The following is a 26,343-nucleotide window of genomic DNA, read 5'->3' as shown; positions in this document are numbered from 1 at the left end:
TGGAGAGATGGCTTAGCTGTTAAGGCACATGCCTGAGAAGCCTAAGGACCCAGGTCCAATTCTCCAGTTCCCACATAATCCAGATGCACATGGTGGCACATGCATCTGGAGTTCATTTGCAGTGGCTAGAGGCCCTGGCATGCCCATTCTCATTCTCTCTCTCACATAAACAAGTAAATAAAAATAAAATCTTTAAAAAAAAGAAATAACAGCAAATCAGGTCAAGATATGAGTAGCATATGAATAAATATGAAACAGTACACTTGAGCCTAATTTAACTCTATTTTAGAGGTTTACTATCTTTCTCACCTGTTCAGGCACCTCTGAAGACCTCTCTATTGCCAAATTTTCAACCTGCATATTTCAAACAGCATTCCTTTGTCTCTTTTTTCTTATTAAATTTTTTTTATTATTTATTTGAGCAGAAAAAGAGGGAAAGAGAGAAAAAAAAGTATGGGTACATCAGGGCCACTTGGTGCCACAAAACTCCAGATGCCTGCATCTACACTGCCTTACATGGATACAGGGGAATCAAACCCAGGCTGACAGGCTTTGCAAACAAGTGCCTTTAACCAATGAACCATCTCCACAGCTCCTCTTTTCTTAATTATTTTAGTTTTTAAAACTTTTTGAGGGCTGGAGAGATGGCATAGTAGTTAAGGCGCTTGCCTGTGAATCCTAAGGACCCACGTTCAACTCTCTAAATCCCACATAAGCCAGACGCACAAAGGTGAGGCAAGGTCACACATCCCTGCTAGATGTTGCAAGCGTCTGGAGTCTGATTGCAGTGGCTGAGGCCCTGGCATGCCATTTCTCTTTCTCTCTAAAGTAAAAAAAAATTTCTTTGAAAGCCAGGTGTGGTGGTTCATGCCTTTAATCCCAGCACTTGGGAGGCAGAGGTAGGAGAAACATGAGTTCAAGGCTTCCCTGAGGCTACATGGTGAATTCCAGGTCAGCCTGGGCTAGAGTAAAACCCTACCTCAAAAAACTAAAAGATTTTGAATTAGGATCTTACTGCCTTGCCCAGGCTGGCTTCAAACTTGTAATCCTCCTGTCTCAGGTCCTGAAGGCTGGGATTACAGACATGTACCACCAGTCATGGCTCCAAAAATATTTATGATCTAGAAGCTTGACTTATGTTTTAAAAGATGATTTACTAGAGCTGGAGAGATGGATTATTAGTTAAGGTGCTTGCCTGCAAGGCCTAGTGACCTGCGTTCAATTCCCCAGTACCCAAGTAAAGACAGATTCACAGAGTGACAGAAGCTAGAGACCCTAGTGTGCCCATTACCTCTCTTTCTTTCTGCTTACAAATAAATAAAAATGTTTTAAATCGTTTAAAAACTAATTTATTTCCTTGAGAGAGAGAGAATGAATATGGGCACACCAAAGGCTCCTGTTGCTGCACACCAACTGCAGATATAAGTGCCATTTTGTGCAGCCGACTTTACATTGGTACTGGGGAATCAAACCTGGGCCATCAGGCTTTGGAAACAAGTGTCTTCTTTGTTGTTGTTGTTTATTTATTTGAGAGCTACAGAGAGAGAAAGAGGCAGAGAGAGAGAGAGAATGAGCACGCCAGGGCTTCTAGTCACTGCAAGCGAACTCCAGATGTGTGCGCCCCCTTGTGCATCTGGCTAACGTGGGTCCTAGGGAATCGAGCCTCGAACCAGGGTCCTTGGGCTTCACAGGCAAGCACTTAACCGCTAAGCCATCTCTCCAGTCCACAAGTGTCCTTAACCACTGAGCCACACTCCAGCCCAAAGCTTTAACTGAGAACCAACAAGTTTCACTAAAATTAAAAATACGTGCTTGTGGAAGGAGCTGACAGAATTTTTATGATACCATGTGTTCTCTCATAAAATATCCCAACCTTCCACCTGTCCTAGTCCAAACAATAAGCACTCAATACAAAAGGTTCATACACATACAATTTACAATATTCAACAAAAATACTCACAAACTCTCCCCAAAGTTCCCAGGTTCTAGAAATCCAGTAAGGTTTTCTTCTTTTCCTTTGAGGATCTACAATGAAAGGAATGACCCTCAATTCATCATATGAAATTAAGTCAATGTCAATATTTTCTCCAGAAAACATTTTCGTGTTTCTTACAAACCTTTTTTTCATAAAGTTTCCTAATATAGGGTTTCCAGAAATGCTCCTTTATTCCCTTTGCTTCCAAAACTAAGCCATCGTGTAGGGAACAGAGTTTCTCAATGACACAAGGTGGGTCAGAGGAAGGTTTGGAATCCTTCGGGTGAAAATCTTCACATAGGCCTATAATGTATAAAGCATCACAAAATGGATATACAAGTTAGCATAAACTGAAATACTGTAATGTAATGAGTAATAATGAGCCTAGTCAAGATATAACTGGCATATGGATGTGTGGTGATTTGATTCAGGTGTCCCCCATAAACTTAGGTGTTCTGAATGCTAGGTTCCCAGCTGATGGAGATTTAGGAATTAACATCTCCTGGAGGCAGTGTATTGTTGGGGGCAGGCTTATGGGTGTTATAGCCAGTGTCCCCTTGCCAGTGTTTGGCACAATCTCCTACTGTTATTGTCTACCTTATGTTGGTCATGGGGGATGTCCACCCTCTGCTCATATCATCGTTTTCCCCTGGCATCGTAGAGCTTCCCCTCCAGCCTATAAACCAAAATAAACCTCTTTTTCCCAGAAGTTGCTCTTGGTTGGGTGATTTCTACCAGCAATGCGGGCCTGACTGCAATAGGATGTATAACAAATAGCACATGTAGGCCTAATTTAACACTCTTTATTTAATTATTTTGCAGGTGCATATGTGGTATGCATGTGTGTAATCTGTGTTCATATGTATGCATTTGTGTGTGTGTGTGTGTAAATGCATAGGTATGTATGTGGATGTAGAAGCCAGAAGTCAACATCAGATGTCATTCTCAGTTACTCTGTTGTTTTTTTGGAGGGGGAGGTTCAAGGTAGAGTCTTACTCTAGTCCAGGCTGACCTGCAGTCTCAGTGTGCCCTCAAACTCAGAGCAATCTGACTTCCTCTGCCTCCTGAGTACTAGGATTAAATTTGTGTGCCATGATGCCCAGCTCTCTAACTCATTTTTTGAGACAAGGTCTCACTGAAGCTAGAGCTCACTGATTCAGCTAGACTAGCTAGGCAGTGAGTCCAAGCGTCCTCCTACCTCTGCCCCCAGCACTAGTAACAAGTGTGTGCTGCCATGCCTGGCTTTTTCATGGGAACTAGGGATCTGAACTAAGGCCGTCAGATTTGCACAGCAAAGACTTTACCAACTAAGCCATCTCCCTAGCACCATTAACTCTAAATGTTTCTCAAGAAAAGGAAACAGGGGGCTTAGGAAATGGCTTAGTGGTTAAAGGCACATGCTTGCAAAGCCTGATTACCCAGGTTCAGTGCTCCGGTATCCACATAAAGCCAGATACACAAAGTGGTGGGCATATGGGTCTGGAATTTGTTTGCAGTAGCAAGAGGCTCTGATGTGCCTATCTTCCCTGTCTGTCTCATTTACACACACACCCTAAGATAAATAAGTAAATAAATAATATTTTTAAAAAGGAAATAGAGCTAGAGATGTAGCTCGGTAATAGGGTACCTGCTTAGAAATTATTAAGAATACATACACACACTTCAACCCAGGTACAGTGGCACTTAGGAAGTTGAGGCAGGAAGACTGGAATGAGTTCAAGGACAGCCTTAGCTACAAAATGAGACCCTGTCTAAAAATAGATTGTTTAAAAAAACAAAAATAGGGGGGCTGGAGACAGTGCTCAGTGGTTAAGGTGCTTGCCTACAAAGCCTAATGACCTGGGTTGGATTCCACAGTACCCACAAAGAGCCAGATACACAAAGTGGCACATGCATCTGGGGTTTGTTTGCAGTGGCTAGAGGTTCTGGTGTACCTATTCTCTCCCTTCCTCCCTCTCTCTCTCTTTGCAAATTAATAAAGAAATAACTAAAATGGAACTAGACATAAAGTATATCATTATTCAAAAGATTTCAGTTATTTATCTATCTGAAAATAGTTAAGCATTAACTAAAAAACAATTTTAGGATTTTATTATAAGATCAAAAAGGCTATATTTTATAAATAAGCTTTACAGTCAAATGAAAATACCATTTTGAAAAAAAATTACATAGTTCATAGATTATCGACTTTGATTTGATTATATTAGATTTAACATATTACTTTACAGTATATTCTTGCATAAGAACAAAAAATAGTCAAAGAAAAATAAAAGACGGTAAAAACAAATGAAGAAACCATATAGAAATATAAAAGGGCTTAGGGCTAGGGTGTCCTATGTTCAGTCCTCAGCAAAAAGGGAAAGATAAAAGGAAGTTAAGATGGAAATGAGTGAAAAGACAGAAATAGATGTGGGCTAAGCAGAATTTATCCCAAAATGTTTAGGATATCCGATTTCAGAGTTCTTAGAATTTTAGAGTACTTGAGTTATTTCTGTAGAAACTTTTTTATTATTATTTTATTTTTGAGAAAGAGAGAGAAAGAGGCAGAGAGAGAGAACAGGTGTGAACAAACTCCAGATGCATGCGCCTCCTTGTGTACACATGTGACACTGCATGCTTGCATCACTGTGTGTCTGGCTATGTGGGACCCAGAGATTCAAACATGTGTTCTTAGGCTTTTGCAGACAAGTGCCTTAACTGCTAAACCATCTCTCCAGCCCATGAATTATTTTTACTGTACATGCCTAATAAAAAATTCTTTGTTTTTTAAAATATTTTATTTATTTATTTGACACAGAGCAAGAGGAGAGAATAGGCATGTCAGGGCCTCCAGCATATGCAAATGAACTCCAGACGCAGGCACCACCTTGTGTATCTGGCTTATGTGAGTACTGGGAAATTGAACTCAGGTCCTTTGGCTTTGCAAGAAAGTGCCTTAAGCCTGGCATGGTGGCGCACACCTTTAATCCCAGCACTCGGGAGGCAGAGGTAGGAGGATCGCCGTGAGTTCAAGGCCACCCTGAGACTACAGAGTTAATTCCAGGTCAGCCTGGACCAGAGTGAGACCCTACCTCAAAAAACCAAAAAAAAAAAAACCAAAAAGGGCCTTAACCACTAAGCAATCTCTCCAGTCCCCAAAATCTTAAATGAATGAAAATCTGAAGCTTTTAAAAAATGTTTTTAATTAGTTGAGTGAGAGAGAAAGAGAATTAGAGAAAGCATGGGGACAGCAGGGCCTTCTGCCACTGCAACAGACACATGTACTGCTTTGTGTATCTGGCTTTACTTGGGTACTAGGGAACTGAATCCAGGCCAACGGGCTTTACAAGCAAGTACTTTTAACCATTGAGCCACCTCTCCAGCCCTTGAAACTTTTTATTAGTCTGAAACTTCTTCTTTGTTTTTGTTTTGTTCAGTCCCAGGGTTCTATGCATGCCAGGTAAGCAGTCTGTCACTAAGCTATATCGACAGACCTGAATCTGAGATTCTGTGTGTTTGGTGACTGGAATAAGCTAACCCCATTCATTTTAAATAAAACCTAAGAGTCAAACTGAAATTCTATGTGAAACCACCACAAAACTGGCAATCACAAACCTACCACTGTGTTATTCAAACAGAATCAGTAGCATATCAGTCTATAAACACTTAACATTTGCTTTACAAATCCCAACTTGGACCATGAGCTGTATATGTGACTCAGGAATGACTTGAGAGCACAATAGATGCAGTGGCATAATGATTATAACTCTCACACATGTCAGTTTAGGGCACAAACTTACATTAGAACTATACTCTTCTGCAGAAAAAAAGAAAAGTTGAAAAGATTTATTTTTCCTCCTACAATGAGTCAAGCAAAAAGCTTCCAATTTTTTGGTGGGGGGAGTTCAAGATAGGGTCTTACTCTAGTCCAGGTTGACCCAGAATTCACTATGTAGTCTCAGGGTAGCCTCAAACTCACGGCGATCCTCCTACCTCTGCCTCCCGAGTGCTGGGATTAAAGGCATGTACCACTATGCCCAGGAAAGCTGCCAATTTTGAAAAACACCATCACAGCTCGAATGTTATCTTTACTACTTCAGGTTCTAAATTCTTGTCCTTCTTGAGTATGGATTTCAGAAACTTCTGAAGTAGTCATTTAAAACTAAATATGAGGGCTGGAGGGATGGTTTAGTGGTTAAGGCATTTGCCTACAAAGCCAAAGGACCAAGGTTCGATTCCCCAGGACCCACATTAGCCAGAGGCACAAGGGGGCGCATGCGTCTAGAGTTCATTTGCAGTGGCTGGAGGTCCTGGTGTGCCCATTCATTCTCTCTCTCTCCCTCTTCCTCTGTCAAATAAATAAATAAATAAATAAAAATATTTTAAAAAACTAAATATGATATCTGCTCTTTATAGAGATGACCTTTTCATCCTAAGTGGCCTGGATAAGGACAGTGTGTAGGTGTCTCAAGACTCATGGTTTCTGATGCTGTCAAATCAGTATTATGCATATGGCTCCCAAGAATAATCAGAAGCCAGGCGTGGTGGCGCACACCTTTAATCCCAGCACTCGGGAGGCAGAGGTAGGAGGATCGCTGTGAATTTGAGGCCACCCTGAGACTCCATAGTGAATTCCAGGTCAACCTGGGCTAGAGTTAGACCCTCCCTCAAAAAACCAAAAAAAAAAAAAAAAAAAAAAAAAGAATAAACAGTGTGTAGGAATATGGGTTGTCCAAAAATGCTTGACATACAAACTTACCTTTGAAATTAGGGTTCACAAGTTCTTTACGATTTGAACATTGCAGGGCATTTCCATAAACTAAGTCTAAAGCACACAGCAGAAGATGGTAAGAGTTGACCAAATCATCACTAATCATGGGAAAATTACCTAAAGGGTATATAAACAGGGATGGAGTTAGGTTAGCATCAAGTTTACAATATTCTTAAATAATTGCTTCCTTTAATTGAAAGACCATATAACACCATTCAGAGTTGAGTTAACAGTGACATAAAGTGTTTTGGAAAATTTTAAATTCATGACATTATTCCAATATCTTAATACATTTCTTAAAATGTTACTAAAAATACCATGTTTTCAATTTTAACACTTAGTAGCTAAAACATTGGCTTTTCCTTGGAAATTTTGAACACAAAAAATTTATCAATACCTCAACCTATAAGAAAATTGTTCTACCTGGCAAAAAAATTCCATCATGAAAATTACTAGAAATACTTATAGCTTAACAACTAAAAAGTGATTCAAATAATTATTTTTCTTATACACATACTCTAAAGTAACCTTTAATTAGAGCCCTAATGGTAACATTTTAAAATAATTTTCTACATGATAATATATCATGAGCATTAATGAAATAGGAACACAAATTACAGATGTTTAACTTCAATGAGCAATTATTCTACCAACAGCAGCTCTTGAAGTTAAGCATGTTTAACTGCACCCCTAAGATAACTGCTGATACCTGGTAACAAAGAGATAGGAAGCATAAACCCTGAGCCTACAGAACCACATCCTTTATGCAGTGCTGGTTTAAGTCTGACACAGAAAGAAGCTTCCACACACTGCTATTGTAAAGCAGTGCTTCTGGAGTTATGCATTTTCATACGTAATGCCTATCCAAACACACACACAGAGCGCTTTGTTTCAGACTATCCCCTTCAGCTCTCTTCCAAAGAAAGTTACCACTTACCTCAACTACTTTCCTTCTTTCTTTCTTTCTTTCTTTCTTTCTTTCTTTCTTTCTTTCTTTCTTTCTTTTTTTTTAGTTTTTCGAGGTAGGGTCTCACTCTGGCTCAGGTTCATCTGGAATTCACTACGTAGTCTCAGGGTGGCCTCGAACTCTCAGCGATCCTCCTATCTCTGCCTCCCAGTGCTGGTATTAAAGGCGTGCGCCACCACACCCGGCCCCCTTCTTTCTTTTTTTTTATTTGGTACAGATGGAAAGATTCAACAAATCAACTTAGATGAGTTAAAGAGGAGAAAACCATTCTGCTGCTACCAGGAAGGCAAATCTACATTAACCTAACCCAACTAACTTGCTTGACTTAACTATGAAGAGATTTAATATTAAAATATGTTCCTTTCTCATATATAAGACAGGAAGCTACAGCTACTGGTTTTAAACTGCAAAGCTCACCACACTGACAAGCCAAAACTTGTCACTGGTGCATACTAGCTGCTGCAGGAGGGAAACCAGCAGCATGGAACTTCTAGCACAAAGCCAAAATGCCTCTAAAGATCAGGCTTTAATTTCAATTCCAGGACTGTCCTGATAGCAACAGTTTCTATTTCAAATCCTGACTTTACAAATAAATATCACTTTATGGGATATGTTCTTTTTGAAAAAAAATCTTTTTTTATTTTTATTTATTTATTTGAGAGAGAGAAAGGAGAGAGGGAGAGAGAGAGAGAGAAGGAGAGAATGGGCACGCCAGGGCTTCAGCCACTGCAAACTACAGATGCATGCGCCATGTTGTGCATCTGGCTTACATGGGCATTGGGGAATCAAACCAAGTTCCTTTGACTTTGCAGGAAAGCACCTTAACCACTAAGCCATCTCTCCAGCTCGAGATATTTCCTCCCTTCCTTCCTTCCTTCCTTCCTTCCTTCCTTCCTTCCTTCCTTCCTTCCTTCCTTCCTTCCTTCCTTCCTTCTTTATTTTATTTATTTATTTGACAGAAAGAGAGAATGGGAACGCCAGGGCCTCTAGCCACTGCAAACAAACTCCAGACACATGCGCCACCTGGTGCATCTGGCTGGCCTGGGTCCTAGGGAATTGAACCTTGCAGGGTCCTTTGGCTTTGCAGGCAACTGTCTTAACCACTAAGCCATCCCTCCAGCCCTGTTTGTTTGCTTTTATTTATTTACTTGAGAGCGACAGACCGACAGAGAGAAAGAGGCACAGAGAGAGAGAGAGAGAGAGAGTGGGAGCGCCAGGGCCTCCAGCCACTGCAAACAAACTCCAGGCACATGCGCCACCCAATGCATCTGGCTTACATGGGTCCTGGGGAATTGAGCCTTGAACTAGGATCCTTAGGTTTCACAGGCAAGCACTTAACCACCAAGCCATCTCTCCAGCCCAGATATTTTATTTTTCAGTCAACAAAGATAACAGGTACAGGGAGAAGGTGTTTAACCTCTCCATTCAGCTGTTGAGAAGATTTGAGGTTTCACCTAAAACAGAAGTGGCATTTTCTGGTCTTCTGTTTAAAAAGTCCTTGATGTGATAAGCCCAGACGTGTTATTTGCCATACCAAATCAACAAAGATAGCAGCCAAAGAATGAGTTTACTTATTGGGACTGTGATTATGTAAAATGTCCACAAGCTACACAGAAAGCCATGAGAAAGGTAGTCCTTTCCCTTAAATAAGCCAAAAACAGAACAAAATCAATTAAGGTACTCTACAAGAACTGATCCAAGTCATCACAAAATAACATACTGGGGACTGGAAAGAGTACTCAGTAGTTATTGTTTGTTTGCAAAGACTGATAGCCGGGGTTCAATTCCCCAGCCACCCAGTAAGCTGGACACAAGAAATGTACAAGTTTCTGGGGTTCCTTTGCAGCAGCCAAAGACCCTGGCTTGACCATACACATGCACGCACAACTAAAATTTTAAAAAAATTAATAAGCTAAACAAACAAATGGGACCATATGAAATTATTTTTATTTTATTTTTTTATTTATTTGAGAGACAGAAAGAGAGAGAGAAAGAATGGGCAAACCAGGGCTTTAATTCATTCATTTACACCAGCTGCTGTAAATGAACTCCAGATGCACGTGCCACCTTGTACATTGGCCTATGTGGGTCTTGGGGAATTGAACCTGGGTCCTTTGGCTTCACAGGCAAATGCCTTAACCACTAAGCCATCTCTCCAACCCCCAAAATTTTTTAATTAAAAAACAAAAATGAAATGTTAATAAAAATTAAAAAAAAAACAAAAACGGAACATGCTAAGGTTGTGCTGTGCTCCTGAGTTAATCTCTAGCCCAGTTATGTTGCCTGCATCTTCACTAAAAAAAGCTGCCAGTGAGAGGAGACACATAACCTAACAGCTCATGTCATACAGGAAAGTTTCTTCTTTCAATTGCATATACTGAGGGAAGAATGGATGGCTTTCCTCTAATTAGCTAGAGGGCCAGCTATAATCAAATCACATCTGGAGGTCAATGTGACTGGAATTAGGAGCAAGACATCCCTGTTTTATATGCACTTGGTCAGGATCACCAGGCACATACAAATGGGGGAAAAAAAAATCTAGATGCTCTGACAAACACTAGTAACATTCCATGAAAACATCCTGTAGGACATCCTATCCTACAGTCAAGACACAGGACTAGGGACCCCAAATGGGAGCCCTGATAAAGAATTCTTAAAATTCTTAAAAATCCAGGAGTACAAATTATTTCAGGCAACAAGGCTTTCTGCCATTCAATATGCCTAAGAGAGAAGGGGAGAAAAACACCCCAGACCTAATTAAGGGCCCTATCCAGATTGGCGGGTTCTCTTTTAGACCAATCAAACTGCTTTCTATGTCAACCATTCACCTTCTTGTTAATCAGATCTACTGCTAACACAGCAGTGCTTACTCAAGTAGCCCATATTGTACTTCAAGACGACCCTATGGAGATGTAGTAATGCTAGCAACTTCCAAATACCAATGAGAAGCCAGAAGGTGCTTCTGTGAAGTGAGAAGGTAAAAGTTCTTTTTGTTTTTATTTATTTATTTATTTATTTATTTGAGAGGGACAGACAAAGAGAGAAAGAGGCGGACAGAGAGACAAGGATGCGGCAGGGCCTCCAGCCACTGGAAATGAACTCCAGATGCATGTGCTATCTTGTGCATCTGGTTTACATGGGTCCTGGGGAACTAAGCCTTGAACCGGGGTCCTTAGGCTTCACAGGCAAGCACTTAATCACTAAACTATCTTTCCAGCCCAAAGTTCTTTTCTTAAAAGAATCACAGGCTGAGGTTGCTAAGATTTAAAAGACAATAAGAAACTTATAGCATACTACTATAGTTGTTCTATATTTTATTTTTATTTATTTATTTATTTGACAGAGAAAGAGGAGGAGAGTGAGAGAGAATGGGCACGCCAGGGCCTCCAGCCACTGCAAACAAACTCTAGATGTGTGCACCTCCTTGTGCATCTGACTAATGTGGGTACTGGGGAAGTTTTTGCTTTGCAGGCAAATGCCTTAACCACTAAGTTATCCCTCCAGCCCAATTGTTCTATATTTTATTTGTAATAATTGTTGTTAATCTCTTATTGTGCCTAATTTATAAGTTAAGCTTTACATTGGTATTTACACACACACACACACACACACACAAAAAAAAAAAAAAAAACTACAATAGTACACAGGAGGTTAAGAACTGTGGCCTAAGACCTTGGAATGTATCCTCCACAGATAAAGGCATATTCTACTATCTTCATGAAATTTTTCCCAGCTCTATATTCATTTGCTTTTAACTTAATTGGGTTATCTCAATAGCAAAGATATCACCACACAGTCTATAGGAAAAAAGTGGTGTAACGAACATAATTGTACTAACTTCCCTTAGATTAAGAATTGTTCCTATGGGGAAGTATAAAAAACAAAAGTCAGGCGTGGTGGCACACGCCTTTAATCCCAGCACTCAGGAGACAGAGGTAGGAGGAATGCTGTGAGTTCAAGACCACCCTGAGAATACAGAGTGAATTCCAGGTCACCCTGGGCTTGAGACCCTACCTTGAAAAACCAAAAAAAAAAAAGTAATATTTGAATGCAAATAGGTTAAATGAGACAAGAAAGAGAGAGCTTGGGTGACAGGTCAGTGGATAAAGCACTTGCCATACGAACATGAGTATCTGAGTTTGGGTCCCCAGAGCCCATATAAACTCACTGTAGTGTAAGCCAGTGTCTACAGCAAGAAGTGGGGCAGATGGCATTGGCAAACCTGCACTCACACATATGAACACACATACTTATGTACATACCCACACAAAAAGAAGAAAATAAAGGAAAGCAAATAAATGGTATCTAGAATCTGAATGCCCGAACAATATGAGAAAGCCACCTGAATGACTCTGAGGGTGATCAGTCCCATCAGGTGATTCAGACATGTCTTAGGAAAAATACCTCCAAGTACAAGCTAATATAGAATATGGTGATTCAGCTCTGAATTAAAAAAAAAATATTATAACTTTGGGCTGCACAGATGGCTTAGCAGTTAAGGCACTTGCCTGTGATAAGGACCCATGTTCAACTCTCCAGATCCCACATAAGGCAGACACACAAAAATGAGGTGAGCACAATGTTGCAATTGCCCACCAGGTGGTGCAAGCGTCTGAAGTTCAATGGAAGTGGTGGAGGCCCTAGCATGCCAATTCTCTCTCTTACTTGCTCTCTCTAAACAAAAAATAATAATAACTTTGAGTCCAAAAGATATTGAGTAAGAATAAAATTAATAGTCTTTCATTTAATATGAGAAAATCTGTATACTTGTAGATTTAGTCAAAATAATTTAAATTTTTTTATTTAGTTAGCATTTGTGTGTGTATGCATGCATATGCACACATGTGCATGCCAGGGCCTCTTGCCATCACAAGCAGAGAACATCAGATGCTTGTGCAACTTTTTAGGTCCAGCTTTACGTGGGTGGCTGGAAATTGGACCCAGTCCAGCAGGCTGTGCAAAGAAGTGCCTTTAACCATGGAGCCATTTCTCCAGCCCCAAAAGACCCTTATGAAAAGGTGGTACTTTAAAAAGTGAGAATTAGGGCTGGAGAGATGGTTTAGCCGTTAAGTGCTTGCCTGTGAAGCCTAAAGACCCCAGTTCAAGGCTCGGTTCCCCAGGTCCCACGTTAGCCAGATGCACAAGGGGGCGCACGCGTCTGGAGTTCGTTTGCAGTGGCTGGAAGCCCTGGCAGGCCCATTCTCTCTTTCTCTCTCTCTCTCTGTCATTCTCAAGTAAATAAATTTTTTTTTTTTAAGTGAGAATTGGGCTGAAGAGATGGCTTGGTGGTTAAAGCACTTGGCTGAGAAGGCTAAGGGCCCAGATTCAATTACCTAGTACCCATGTAAGCCAGATGCACATGGTGGCATATGCATCTGGAATTTGTTTATAGTGGCTAAAGGCCTTATCATACCTGTTCTCTTTCTCTCTCAAATAAAATAAATAAATTAAAAAAATAAAAGATATAAAATTAAAAGTGAGGATCTCAGCCAGGCGTGGTGGTACACGCCTTTAATTCCAACACTTGGCAGGCAGAGGTAGGAGGATCGCTGTGAGGTTGTGGCCACCCTGAGACTACACAGTGAGTTCCAGGTCAGCTTGAGGTAGAGTGAGACTCTACCTCAACCCCCCCCCCCAAAAAAAGTGAAGATCTCCTCTAGATACATATTACAAGCTGATAAAATTAGTGCTTAAAAACTTAGATGTCTAAATGAATATTAATATTTTCTTACCTTTTGCATATATGAAAAGGACCCAACAAAAATGGAAAATTTCAGACACAGTACAGGGCTGTCGCCTGCAAGGGAGGGAGAAAAAAAAATGATGTGACAAACAGAAGAATTAGGAAAAAACATCTCAAATGATTTAAAATTCAGTGTAAAATGACACCAAAACCCATGTCAGAGGAGTAATGCCAAATCAGATCCAGCACTTTATTGGGAAATGTGTAAGAAATTCTGCCCCAGCCAATATTGGGAGTAAATCACTGGCAGTAGAGAAAGAGCTCATCTCCGAAAGAAATGAGGAATTTTCAAAGTTTTTGAGGCCCCATCAAAAATAAAATGAAAAGCCATAGCTCTTTTGATGGCATTAGCACGGCTAATACTGCTTCAAGACCCCTTCCCATAGGCAGTCAGGAAATCTCCCATATCTTTCCTTCTGTCATAGTGCAGAAACTGTTGCTTTCTCCCCTAGAGAAAATCCATAACATGTGAAATCACAAAAGGCCTTTTGGATGTAAATTCTGGCCTTTCCATAATAAGTTCCTTATACTTCTATCTATTAAGAGTACCTTTTGGGGACTGGAGAGATGGCTTAGCGGTTAAGGTGGCTGCTGCAAAGCCAAAGGACCCAGGTTCGATTCCCCAAGACCCACGTAAGACAGATACACAAGGTGGCACATGCATCTGGATTTCATTTACATTGGCTGAAGGCCCTAGCATGCTCATTCTCTCCTTCTCTCTCTCAAGTAAAAAAAATAATATTATTAGAAAAAAAGTACCTTTTGTATTTGGCCAAGTTGTCAACAGCTACAAAGAGTTTCAACCACACTTTAAGCTTAGCACTTATGCCAAAATCTCTGCCAATTTTCAAACAAGACATCTGTGGTGACATATCACAACAGTTTCATCTTTTTGTTTGAGAAAAAAAAAATTCTTTTCTGGGTGTGGTGGTGCATGTCTTTAATCCCAGCACTGGGAAGGCAGAGGTAGGAGGACAGTCATGAATTCAAGGCCAGCCAGGGACTACATAGTGAATTCCAGATCAGCCTGGGCTAGAATAAGACCCTACCAAAAAAAGAAAGAGAAGGAGAGAGAACTCTGGGGGAAATTCTGTTTATGAAAGCAAGTTTCTGTTTAATGTGTAACAAAATACACTGAGAGATCTCTACACTCTAACACAGATGAAGGCCATTCCTCAGTAACACATAAGAACATACCGCTGTTTTCTTCCTCTTTGTTGACGAGGCTGTTCCTCTTGGGGATACTTAAAAATGTCTTGAAAAATGGGTTCATATTTCTTAAAGATTACAGCAGAAACAGTGAAGTTTCTTTCTAGTCTTTCAGTACGTTCTCTGAAGTGTGGGGGTAAATTTGCCATGTCTTCCCACTTCTTCATCTTGTTAAAAAATTCAATTAGGCTGACAGTGAAGACAAAATGAGGTACTTCCATAACTAACATAAAAGTAAAGCTATCTCAACATAAGCAGTTAATAGTAAACCAACACTATTTCAGCAGATTTTATTTCAAAGCATTTTTATTTATTTATCTGAGAGAGAGAATGGGCATACCAGAGCCTCTTGCCTCTTCAACTAGACTCCAGATACACATATCACTTTGCACATGTGGCTGTATGTGAATACTCAGGAATCAAACCTGGGCCAGCATGTTTTGCATGCAAGCATCTTTAACTACTAAGCCATCTCTCCAGCCCTAAATTATATTTCATTAAATTAAATTTATAAAATCATAATTCATGTCTTTGACTGAACTTAATCTCTTACCAACTGGCATATTAGTCTGGTCTTCCTAATTTTCTTAAAGATTACCTTAGGTTTGTTTTTTAAATTACAAAATATTATAAATATAAAACAAAAAATTAACAAGAATAATGTAACTAGTATGTAACCAAGTGTGAACAATAACAAACAATACATTACTTGTTATAGAATAAATTAATACATTTTGCCATGCCTATTTCAGGTGTTTATTTGAAATGGAATCCTTCTCTGTAACCTAAACTAACCTGGTAGCTCAGTCTGTCTTTAAACTCACAGCAATCCTATTGCCTCAACCTCCGAAGTGCTAGGGTTATAGGTGTGAGCTACCACACCTGCCGCAGGTGTTTTAAAAACTAAAAGCACAGAAGTGGGGCAGTAACTCAGTCAGTACGGCACTTGCCATGTAAACATGGGGACCTGAGTTTGGACCCCAAGAACCCATGTAAATGTCAGATAGGTGTGATGACCCACCTATGATCGCAGGGCTTAGAAGGCAGAGACAGGGGCTCCCCAGGGAAGATACCCGGCTAGACTAAGCCTTGGGTTCAAGTGAGAGACCCTATCTCAATAAATAATATGTAGAGTGACTGAGGAAGACACCCAGCACTGACATCTGGCCTCTAGGTACATACATGCATGTACAACCACACAGATGTGTGCCCACTCACAACACACACATACCACATGCAAAAAAAGTTTTAACTAAAAATATGGGGCCATGAAAATGGCTCAGTGGTTAAAAGTGCTGTTTGTAAAGCCTGTCAGCTCAGGTCAATCCCCCAGCAACTCAAGTAAGCTGGATGAGTGCTCATTTGCAGCAGCACGAGACACTGGGGCACCCATGCACATGCACACGCACAAATAATAAATAAATACTTTTAAAAATACTATAGTCAAGATTCCAATTTGTACTCCTCCCTACTTCCATTCTGAACTCTTTTCCCCCAAAGATTATTTTCCATCCATGTTTTCATACTTACTAAATATATATTAATAAACAATAATTAGCATCTTGTTATTACATTTTATGTGTAACGTATCATTCTGAAAGTAGCACTCTCCAGTCTGTTTTTCACTCAGCTTTTGATCTTCTCAATGTGGATATATACAGACAGCTACCTCATTCATCTAATTGTTAAGGACATTCCTCCCCATGAACACATCATGACTTTTTGCTTTCACTCTGAATCAATAGAAATTTAGGGTACTTCTAATTTTTCATAACAAAAGATGGTGTAATAAACATCTCTGCACATGTGTGTAAGTTATTTATGGATATGGGGTCTGATAATGTGCACCTTCAATTTTACTACATGTTCCATACACATTAAAACAGGAGTCCTGTTCCTATGTGTCTAATTATAGTATCATAATTGATGTTTTATTGTCTTGTAAGCCTGTGGTTTCTCAAAAAGTTACCAATAGCCTTAAATTCCTATCAATATTCTGTAACAATCTTTAAAAGTAAATGCCTAATGCATTAAAGCATAAATATTTTCAATAAATGTGTAAAATACAATAGCTTTGAAACGGGAAAAAAATTACCTAGTTTTCTAAATTCAGCAACTGACAGAAATGCTCAGAAAATAGTGAATAAAGAGAAATCTCATTTTTATGATGATGTATGAGCTTTTACATCAGCCACATTCTATGTTACAAACTGTACTAGTTACCTCTGTTCAGAACATTTCAGAATTCTAGTTAAAGATACATAGTTTCCTTCAACACTCCCTTTGTTTACAGTTGGAACAGATTTTCTGCAAGCCACGTATAAGGCACATGCTAGCCAGTGAAGGTCATTTCCCTGTAAAAGAAGAGAGAGCTTTGGTTAAGGAGCTACCTGTGTTTCAATATCAAAATTCCCAGGTTTACACTGAAAGTGTTGTTTACGTGATGGCCTTCTCCCATGTGCTCTTCACATAATGCGACACTGCTATTCTTGCATGAAAGTTTAGGGAGACTGTGCTCCCTTCCCCTGAACTCGGGAAGACTCCTGTGTATGCTCATATTGATTAACTGTCTGCACAGTTAACACGGGTAGAAATAATGCTATGTAATTTCAAAGATCATGAAAAAGAATACAGATCCTACTTGGCTCAATCTTTGAGAACATGGTCCTTGGAAGTCCTAAGCCAATATGCAAAAAGTCTGGCTCCCCTAGTTACCGTGCTAGAGAGTGACATTATGGGGTGGACGTCACCTGCAGAGAGAAGCCATAGCTATACCCTGTCTGTTGCAGTCAGGTTCGCATTGCTGGTAGAAATCACCCAACCAAGAGCAGCTTGTGGGAAAAAGAGGTTTATTTTGGCTTACAGGCTCAAGGGGTACGCTCCATGATGGCAGGGAAAATGATGGCATGAGCAGAGGGTGGACATCACCTCCTGACCAACATCAGGAGGACAATAACAACAGGAGAGTGTGCCAGACACTGGCTTGGGGAAACTGGCTATAACACCCATAGGCCTGCTCCAACAATACACTCGCTGCAGGAGGCATTAATTCCCAAATCTCCATCAGCTGGGAACCTAGCAGTCAAACACCTACGTTTATGGGGGTCACCTGAATCAAACCACCACACTGTCCCTCAAGGCTCTAGACTTCAAGGTAAGGCCACAGTGATTTTGAAGCAGAAACATGACATGGCCAGTATGCTTAGTCAGAGTGCCTGAACTACAGGATTTATGGGCAAAATAAGTTATTTTATGCCACTAACTTTTAGGATGACTTGATATATGCAAATAGTCTGAAACAAGACTGTGATTTATTTATATTTAAAATTTTTGCTTAAAATCAAGAATACCAAAAACAATAATCTTAAGTTTTCATTCTGTCTCTAATTTTCTACCTAATCAAAACCTCTACATAGATACATAAAACTTCAAGCCATTTGGACTACTGTGGTTCTATTATCAGATGCTAGTCAAAGAAAATAAAATTTAAGGTATTACTTCCAGAAGAGCTGGGCGAAGTGGTACACACATAGAATCACAGCATTTGAGGCCCATCTGGATGAAATGGGAGAGACCCTGTCATTAAAACAAAAGTTAGTTCGATTTTTCCTCTCCCTATAGGACCTTAATTGGAAGATGTCCTTCAGTTTATGGTATCTAATACTGGTCCAACTAAAAATGACAGAAATTGGAAAACCTTTATTTTTTTTATGTTTACAGAGTAGCTTAAAACCCAATTATAGTTAGTATAACACAGAATTTTTTATTTTATTAAAAAAGTAATAAAGGGGCTGGAGGAATGGCTTAGCAGTTAAGGCATTTGCCTGCAGAGCCAAAGGACCCAGGTTCAATTTCCTAGGACCCACATTAGCCAGATGCACAAGGGGAGCAAGTGTCTGGAGTTCATTTTGTAGTGGCTGGGGGACCTGGCTTGCCCATTCTCCCTCTCGCCCCCTCTTTCCCTGTCAAATAAATAAGTAAATAAAAATAAAAATTTTTTAAATAATAATAAAGATTTGTGCATTGCACCAAGCATGGTGAGGCAGGCTTGTAATAATAGCACTTGGAAGGTGGAGGCTGAACCATCGGGAGTTCAATGTCAACCTCAGCTACATAGCAAATTCAAGGCCAGTCCATACTCCATTGAAACCCTGGAGAGAGAAAGGGGTGAAGAAAGGAAGGTGGGAGGAAAAAGAAGGGAAAGGGAAGAGAAAGAGAAAAGATTTATGGGGATGGGAAGATGGCTCAGTAGGTAAAGACACTTGCTTGCAAAGCTTACTGTCCCATGTTCAATTCCCTAGCCACCAATATAAAGCTGGACAGGTGTTAGCTTGCAGCAGTAAGAGACCCTGGCATGTACACACACAAATAAATAATTTTTAAAAGACTTGTATAGAAAACACATCTCTGGGAAATGACATAGTTTTTCTTGCACTGTTGGGGATCTAAACTCAAGGCCTCACCAGGCTAGACCAGCAATCCACTGCACTGCATCCTCACCCCCCATGGTTTTATAATATTTTTGATTTACAAGATCTTGAAGTAAACTGAATTTTATAACTATGGGTTGTTCTATTAAATCAAGACCTCCTAGAAAGCATATAGTTAAGCAGTTGTAGCATTGTCTCATGTTCTAATAAAAGGTTTAGAGAGGATAATCTATTATGGAGCATTTCATGGAATATTTCATGGCTGGAGAGATGGCTTAGCAGTTAAGCACTTGCCTGTGAAGCCTAGGGACCCCGATTTGAGGATTGACTCCCCAGGACCCACATTAGCCAGATGCACAAGGGGGTGCACGCATCTGGAGTTCGTTTGCTGTAGCTGGAGGCCCTGGCACGCCCATTCTCTAGCTATCTCTATCTGCCTCTTTCTCTCTGTGTCTGTCACTCTCAAATAAATAAATAATTTTTTAAAAATCACAATCATATTAGTCCCAAAAAGAAGGAAAGAAAATAAGCAAGTCATAGATCTGAGAGTGTGATAAAGCTTGAAGGATGAAGAAGATGGGGAGGGCTTTGTAAAGTAATCCATGCCTCAGGAGCTGCCTGATTTATCATCCTAGCAGATATTCTGTTGAAAATCCACAGTACTAGAAACAGTCACCCTTGAGTTGGCAACATATCTCGGTTGGTAGAGTGCTTGCAGTAGGCCTTAAGCATAAAGTAGACATGGTGGCATACCCCTGTGTGGTACTTTGCATGTATGTCCCCCATAGATTCAGTGTTTTATTAAGACTTGTAATTTAGAGCTGGGTGTGGTGGCACACGCCTTTAACCCCAACACTCGGGAGGCAGAGGCAGAAGGATCACTGTGAGTTTGAGGCCACCCTGAGACTATATAGTGAATTCCAGGTCAGCCTGGGCTCTTATAGAGTAAGACCCTAACACAAAAATAAAAATAAATAAATAAATAGAATAAATAAAAACAGCCAGGTGTGGTGGCACACACCTTTAATCCCAGCACTTCGGAGGCAGAGGTAGAAGGATCACCGTGAGTTCAAGGCCACCCTGAGACTCCATAGTGAATTCCAGGTAAGCCTGGGCTAGAGTGAGACCCTATCTCGAGAAACAAAATAAATAAATTAAATAAATAAATAAATAAATAAAAACTTGTAGTTTGGATCATCAGCCACCTGGCTGAAGGAGGTGTCAATGGGGATGGATCTGAAATCCAGTCCAAAGGTGGAAGAGAGAAACAGCTGCGCTCTGGCCCTGCTGCTTGCTGCCACGTTTGTGTTTGTTGCTTTCAGTTTTTGATTGGCTCTCTGCTTCTCTCCACTTGCATGTATGGAAGCAGCTTTTTTCGCCATTGATGGAACTTGCCCTTGGATCGCTACACTGGAATACATCCCTTTCTCCCCTAAACGGTGCCTGATTTGGATGTTCTTCCCAGCAATGTGGAGCTATCTGCAACACTCTGTAATCCCAGCACTTAGGAGGTAGAGGCAGAAGGAGCAAGAATTTGGGGTCATCCTCAGCTACATAGTGAGTTTGAAGCCAGTATGGGGTAAGTCCCTGACCCAAAAAACGGGGGAGGGGGAAGGCTGGAGAGATGGCTTAGTGGTTAAGGTGCTTGCCTGCAAAGACTAACAACCCAGGTTCAATTCTCCAGTACCCATGGAAAGCCACATGCACAAAGTGGCACATGCATCTGGACTTTGTTTGCAGTTTCTGGAGGCCTTGGCACGCCCATTCTCTGTCTGTCTCTCTTCTCTCTGCCTTTCTTTGCTTGCAAATAAATAAATAAGTAAACATTTTTTGTTTGTTTGTTTTTGTCTTTGGAGGTAGGGTTTCACTCTAGCTCAGGCTGACCTTGAATTCATTATGTAGTCTCAGGGTGGCCTTGAACTCATGGTGATCCTTCTACTTCTGCCTCCCAAGTGCTGGGATTTAAAGGTGTGTGCCACCATTCCAGGCATAAATAAACTTTAAAACAAACCCTATTTTTTTTTTAAAGTCAGGCAGGACAAATTGCTCAGTGGTTAAGGCACTTGCATGCAAAGCCTAATGACCCAGGTTCTATTCTCCAGTACACACAAAACCAGATGCACAAAGTGGTGCATGCATCTAGAGTTCATTGCATGACTAGAGGCCCTGGCATGCCCATTCTCATTCTCTGTCTGCTTGCAAATAAATAAATTTAATTTAAAGTCATCCTAAAAATTAACAATGCATAGCCATACACCTACAAGGTTTAGTAGACCTGTGTAGTAAGTATAACACTACAGGAAAATTACCTTAAACTTGAAGGGTTCATTTTCTTAGTTAAAACTAAGAATTAAATGAGCTGCAAGAAATATGCAAAAAAATACAAAAGAATCAAAAGATAAAATTCTAAAATAATTTTAAATAAAGATAAAATTCCATAAGCAGTGTTCAGTATTAAATACTACATGAGCTTTATTTTCCACAGTACACTAGTACACTTCCAGGAGACTACTTGCCCACATTAATTTACAGAATACCAGACTAGAGGCTCCCCAAGGGCAAGGAGTTTTAAGTTTTATTCACTGCTTGATCCCCAACCTCTTATATACTGTAGCAAATAACACAAATACTTCACATATGAACAAATACTCATGCATTTACTGAGTAAACTGAGCTAAGAAGAGAGATTAAAATCTCACTAATCAAGAAAAAAATCAGGTAATCAAGCATGTTTTTTCTTCAAAAATAATTAACTAAGCCTCTACTAAGCGTCACCAGCTTATGTAACAGCAGGCTTCACCTCTGTGAGCTGAATGACTTCCAGTGTACTGGGACAATGCTTGTTGTACCTAATTTACAGAGGCCCCTTCTAACCAAAAGAGTCCTTGTCTTTGCCTGACTACAGGAAGAACTTAGAAACTAAAGAGGACCATGGGCTCCTCATCAGAGAACCTCACTCTATGAGAGTCTTATTACACAGCACCTCAGCTAACTTTTAGAACGATTTTCTGAGGTAGATACAAATATCTCCAGCACGCATAATAAGCTTGGGTTTCCCAGTGGCAAAGTAACTTGTCCAAAGTCACTAGGATCTAACCAAGTTTGAAAGGCCCCATGTTATCCCCCCACTCCTTTCTGTACCTATGACAATGGGGAGAAGGAATTAGTAACTGAATTCAAACTCTATTAATGTGTGAATAGATTTTTTTGTAGGTAACCCCTTAAACCAGGCATGATGGAGCACGCCTTTAATACCAGTATTCAGAAGGCAGAGGGACAACTGCTGTGAGTTCGAGGCCACCCTGAGACTACATGGTAAATACCAGCTCAGCCTGGGCTAGAGCGAGGGGGAAAAAAAAAAAAAGTTAACCAGTAACTACAGAAAGACGGATAAGCAAAAATCACATCATAGTCAAGTTACACTTGGCTTAGCTTAGGCCTTTGCCTCCTGAGCTAAATCTTTACCATGTTCCCTCCATATAATGAAACTACACGGGAAAAGCAAAGAGCGTCAAGTTTAAACGTCACACGCACAGGCAGTCAGACAGCAGATAAACAATCCAGCCTTCCGGGTCACTTCCCATTGGCCCATGCAGGGGAGGTGCCGGCGGAGTTGACAGGCACTGGCTAGAATGGCCATTTTTCTCATCCACAAGCCCGGTCCAAAGACAGGGACTTAAAAAGCCTGTATGTACCTCGGCCAAAAAAAAAAAAAAAAAAAAGGTCCTCAGAGGTAATCGCACGCTTGACTGATCCTCAGCGACGGATGGGGGAGGGGCTGTGTGTCGATATCGGGGGGGGGGGGTCGCCCAGTCTTTTCGTTTTGGGCCGTCTTAATTTGTTTACACATAACAGAAACACAGCCCAAAACCCAACTACGCGTAGACTCAAAAGGCATGCAAGAAGGCCCCGGCCAAGGCCATGGCAGCGACCCAAACGCTGAGGTTAGGGTGCACGAGTCCCTGCCGCCCCCCACACCGGCTCACTCACTCCGCCGGACGACGCGGGCCGGGGGGGGCGAGGGGCGGATGGTCCATTCTGTCATCCTGACCCCCAGGACGAGGTCAGCTATGTCACTCTGGAGCTCAAGGCGTGAACCCGGGAGAGATGCTCGGCGCCACCCGGCCCGCTAGAGAGGTTTCCGGGACTAGGGCGCGGGGCGGAGGAAGCCAAGCCCCTTCCCGGCCGGCAGCCCGGAACCGGGGGTCCTCCGTCGGCCAGGCCCAGCGAGCCCGCGGCCCCGCTCCCCGCCCCCGGGCGCACCTCCAGCGTGTAGCTCTCGCTCATGCTCCGGTAGCTGTCCCAGGCCTCGGCCCGCGCCGCCTCGTCCATGTTGAGGCGGCTGCACAGCTCCTCGAACCGCTGCTGGATCTGAAGGGTCGGGGACCCGGCCGGCGCCGCGGCGTCCTCCGCCTCGCCGTCGTCCTCCTCCTCCTCATCAGAGCCGGCCGTCGCCGGCGGAGGAGGAGGAGGCGGCGGCGGCGGCGGCGGCGACTGATCTCCTCCAGACGGCATGAGCGGCAAGCCGGGGACAGCTGGTCCTCAAGTCAGCTCAGGGCCCGGCCCCCGCAGCCATTCAAACCGCGATGCGCCCGCCCCGCAGCTGCCCGCACGCCACTGCGCCGCCGCTAATGCGCTTGACCTCAGGCAGCACCCGTAGGTCTGAGTAAGGCTCCCTGGGAAATGTAGTCTAGGACGGAACTCCAGGGAGCCAAAAGACGTGAGAGGGAAAAAAATAGTATTAATAAGTGTCAGGTGCGTTTTCATTTGGAGTAAAAACAAAGCTCCTTCTACTCATTTTAAGACTTCTTCTCACCGCAAGACCATTCACAACGCTCTTCTGAGAGGAAAAAGTCCAAGAAACTGTAACCATGCTGGCAAGAATGAAGGTATTCTAAACAGACACTTGTGCTTCTCCTTTTGGCTATTGACCCAAGGAGCTGTGCACCCCAAGAAATTGGAACTTCCCCTCGAATCTCATGGTGGGAAAATGAAAAGCCTAAAGCTAGTCGGGGTTGGGGGGGAGCTTGACACCGGAACAGCTTGTCAAACAACCTTACGGAAATACTGAATCCAAGACTATGATATTGGACCCGACCACACTTAGATGAGGACTGCTGAGTTGAGCATAACTCTTGCCTTCAATTTAATTCTAAACCTCATGTCAGGACTCGAAAAATGGAAAGGAGGGAGTGGGGGGGGGTCACTGAACGTCTTTGCTCCTCCTCCCAAAGTGGCTACATTGAATAAATTTCCCTTTTCCTGCTTTTTACCGTTATCTTTTATCGGCTTATTAAGAAGCGACTGCCTGAACCTGACTTGTTAGAAATTGTCAGGGTCCAAGCTCTGACCACAACTCCGTAACAAAGCATTGACAGGTGAAGGTTTAGTAAACTTCCCAGAAATAGTTCCTTATCACCTGGAGGCTCTTGTCCAAAAAGTAAAGATAAAAGCCAGAAACGGGGCTGGAAGAGGTGGGTTAACAGCTGAAGGCGCTTACTTGCAAAACCTGACAGCTCCAGTACCCACGTAAAGCATGACACAGGAGGTGACTCAGGTGTCTGGAGTTTGCTTGCAGACTTAGGAGGCTCTGGCATGCCCATACATACTCTCACTCTGACCCCTCTCATAAATAATAAATAAATGAGAAAACTCTGGGTGAGAGCTTGTGTTTAATGAGTAACAAAATGCACTGAGAGATCTCTACACTAACACTGACAAAGGCCATCCCTCAGTAACACATATAAGAACATACTGCTGTTTTCTCCCTCTTTGTTGATGAGGCTGTTCCTCTTGGAGACACTTTTTAAAAAGGCCTTGAAAAGGGGGTTCATATTTATTAAAAATTGCAGCAGAAACAGTGAAGTTTCTTATCTTTCAATACATTCACTGAAATGTGGAGGTAAATATCTGGCTTATGTGGGTAATGGGGAATCGAACCTGAGTCCTTAGGTTTCAGAGGCAAACACCTTAACTGGTAAGCCATCTCTCCAACCCTTAAAACTTTTTTATATTTTATTTTACTATATTATTTTATTTATTTATTAGGTTTTTCGAGATAGGATTTCACTCTAGCCTAGTGAATTCCAGGTTATGGAATTCACTCTGTATTTTCAGGGTGGGCTCAAACTCACTGTGATCCTCCTACCTCTGCCTCCTGAGTGCTGGGATTAAAGGCGTGTGCCACCATGCCCGGCTTTATATTTTAGTTTCTTTATTTGTTTGTTTATTAGACAGAGAGAGAAGGGGGGAGACACAGAGAGAAAATGACCATGCCAGGCCATTTGCCACTGCAAATGAACTCCAGATGTATGCACCACCATGTGCATCTGGCTTACATGGGTACTTGGGTACTTATGCTTTGCAGGCCAGTGCCTTAAGTGCTAAGCCATCTCTCCTTCCTTCTTTTTCCTATCCAAAGCACTTTCTCCTTGAGGAGGTGACTTTGTGTGTGTGTTGAGAATGCATGTGTGTGGTATACATATGTGTATACATGTTTGTATGTGTGTGCAGGTGCACATGGATGTACATGTATGCATATGGAGGCCAGAGGTTGAGGTTAAATCAATTCCTCAATTGCTGTCCAACTTAAGTTTTGGTTTTTTTTTTTTTTTTTTTTTTTTTTTTTGGTTTTTCAAGGTAGGGTCTCACTCTAGCCCAGGCTGACCTGGAATTCACTATGGAGTCTCAGGGTAGCCTCAAACTCATGGTAATCCTCCCGAATGCTGGGATTAAAGGCATGCGCCATCGCACCCGGCTTTTTTCAACTTAAGTTTTAAGACAGGGTCTCTTACCAGACAGCAAGACATCAACCTCTGGCTTCCACATGCTCACACTCACACACAAACACATATGCATACATAAATCATACACACAAAAAACAGATATAAAAAAAGGTGGAGAGCTGAAAACAGTGACCCATGCCTTTAATCCCAGCACGTGGGAGACTGAGGTAGGAGTATTGCTGTGAGTTCAAGGTCAACCTGAGACTTCAGAGTAAGTTCCAAGTAAGCTTGGGCTAGAGTGTCTATATTTCCTTCTATATTTCTCCCCAACCACTTCAGAGCTGAGAAGGGGCATGGAGGGGGCTATGGTTGGTGTGGCTCACTTGTCCACAGGGTTCACAGGACTAAGTCATTAAAAGCTTTTTAGACAGGAGAGGGAGTGATAATTGTGGGAGGTTGAAGGGTGGACTATAACATTGCTTGGAGATCAAGAGGTCCTCGGTGACGACAGACAGGTATCAGCATAACCATGGTTATGCTGTTG

The 26,343-nt window shown here is 41.6% G+C and overlaps 1 protein-coding gene across 3 annotated transcripts in view; it reads right to left on the bottom strand.

Annotated features, from left to right (window-relative positions):
* The window catches only part of Rbl2 (RB transcriptional corepressor like 2), a 72,692-nt gene extending 49,072 nt beyond the window's left edge, over positions 1-23,620 (bottom strand). For 2 of the 3 annotated variants that reach the window (XM_004664858.2, XM_045150434.1), the window contains exons 1-7: positions 23,338-23,620; positions 16,868-16,998; positions 14,633-14,833; positions 13,425-13,489; positions 6,714-6,842; positions 2,118-2,278; positions 1,961-2,025 (exon numbers count right to left, since the gene is read on the bottom strand). In XM_004664858.2, coding sequence (XP_004664915.1) covers positions 1,961-2,025; positions 2,118-2,278; positions 6,714-6,842; positions 13,425-13,489; positions 14,633-14,833; positions 16,868-16,998; positions 23,338-23,589 — 1,004 coding nt within the window. In that variant the 5' untranslated portion in view covers positions 23,590-23,620. Of the gene's footprint in view, positions 1-1,960; positions 2,026-2,117; positions 2,279-6,713; positions 6,843-13,424; positions 13,490-14,632; positions 14,834-16,867; positions 16,999-23,064; positions 23,167-23,337 lie in introns of those variants that run through there. The other variant, XM_045150441.1, reaches the window with a different exon arrangement.
* Positions 23,621-26,343: the final 2,723 nt, after the last annotated feature.

Source organism: Jaculus jaculus, chromosome 1 (genome assembly GCF_020740685.1).
Source record: "Jaculus jaculus isolate mJacJac1 chromosome 1, mJacJac1.mat.Y.cur, whole genome shotgun sequence".
Taxonomy (NCBI): domain Eukaryota; kingdom Metazoa; phylum Chordata; class Mammalia; order Rodentia; family Dipodidae; genus Jaculus; species Jaculus jaculus.
The sequence above is the reverse complement of the archived record's forward strand: the minus strand, read 5'-3'. Positions and strand labels throughout refer to the sequence as shown.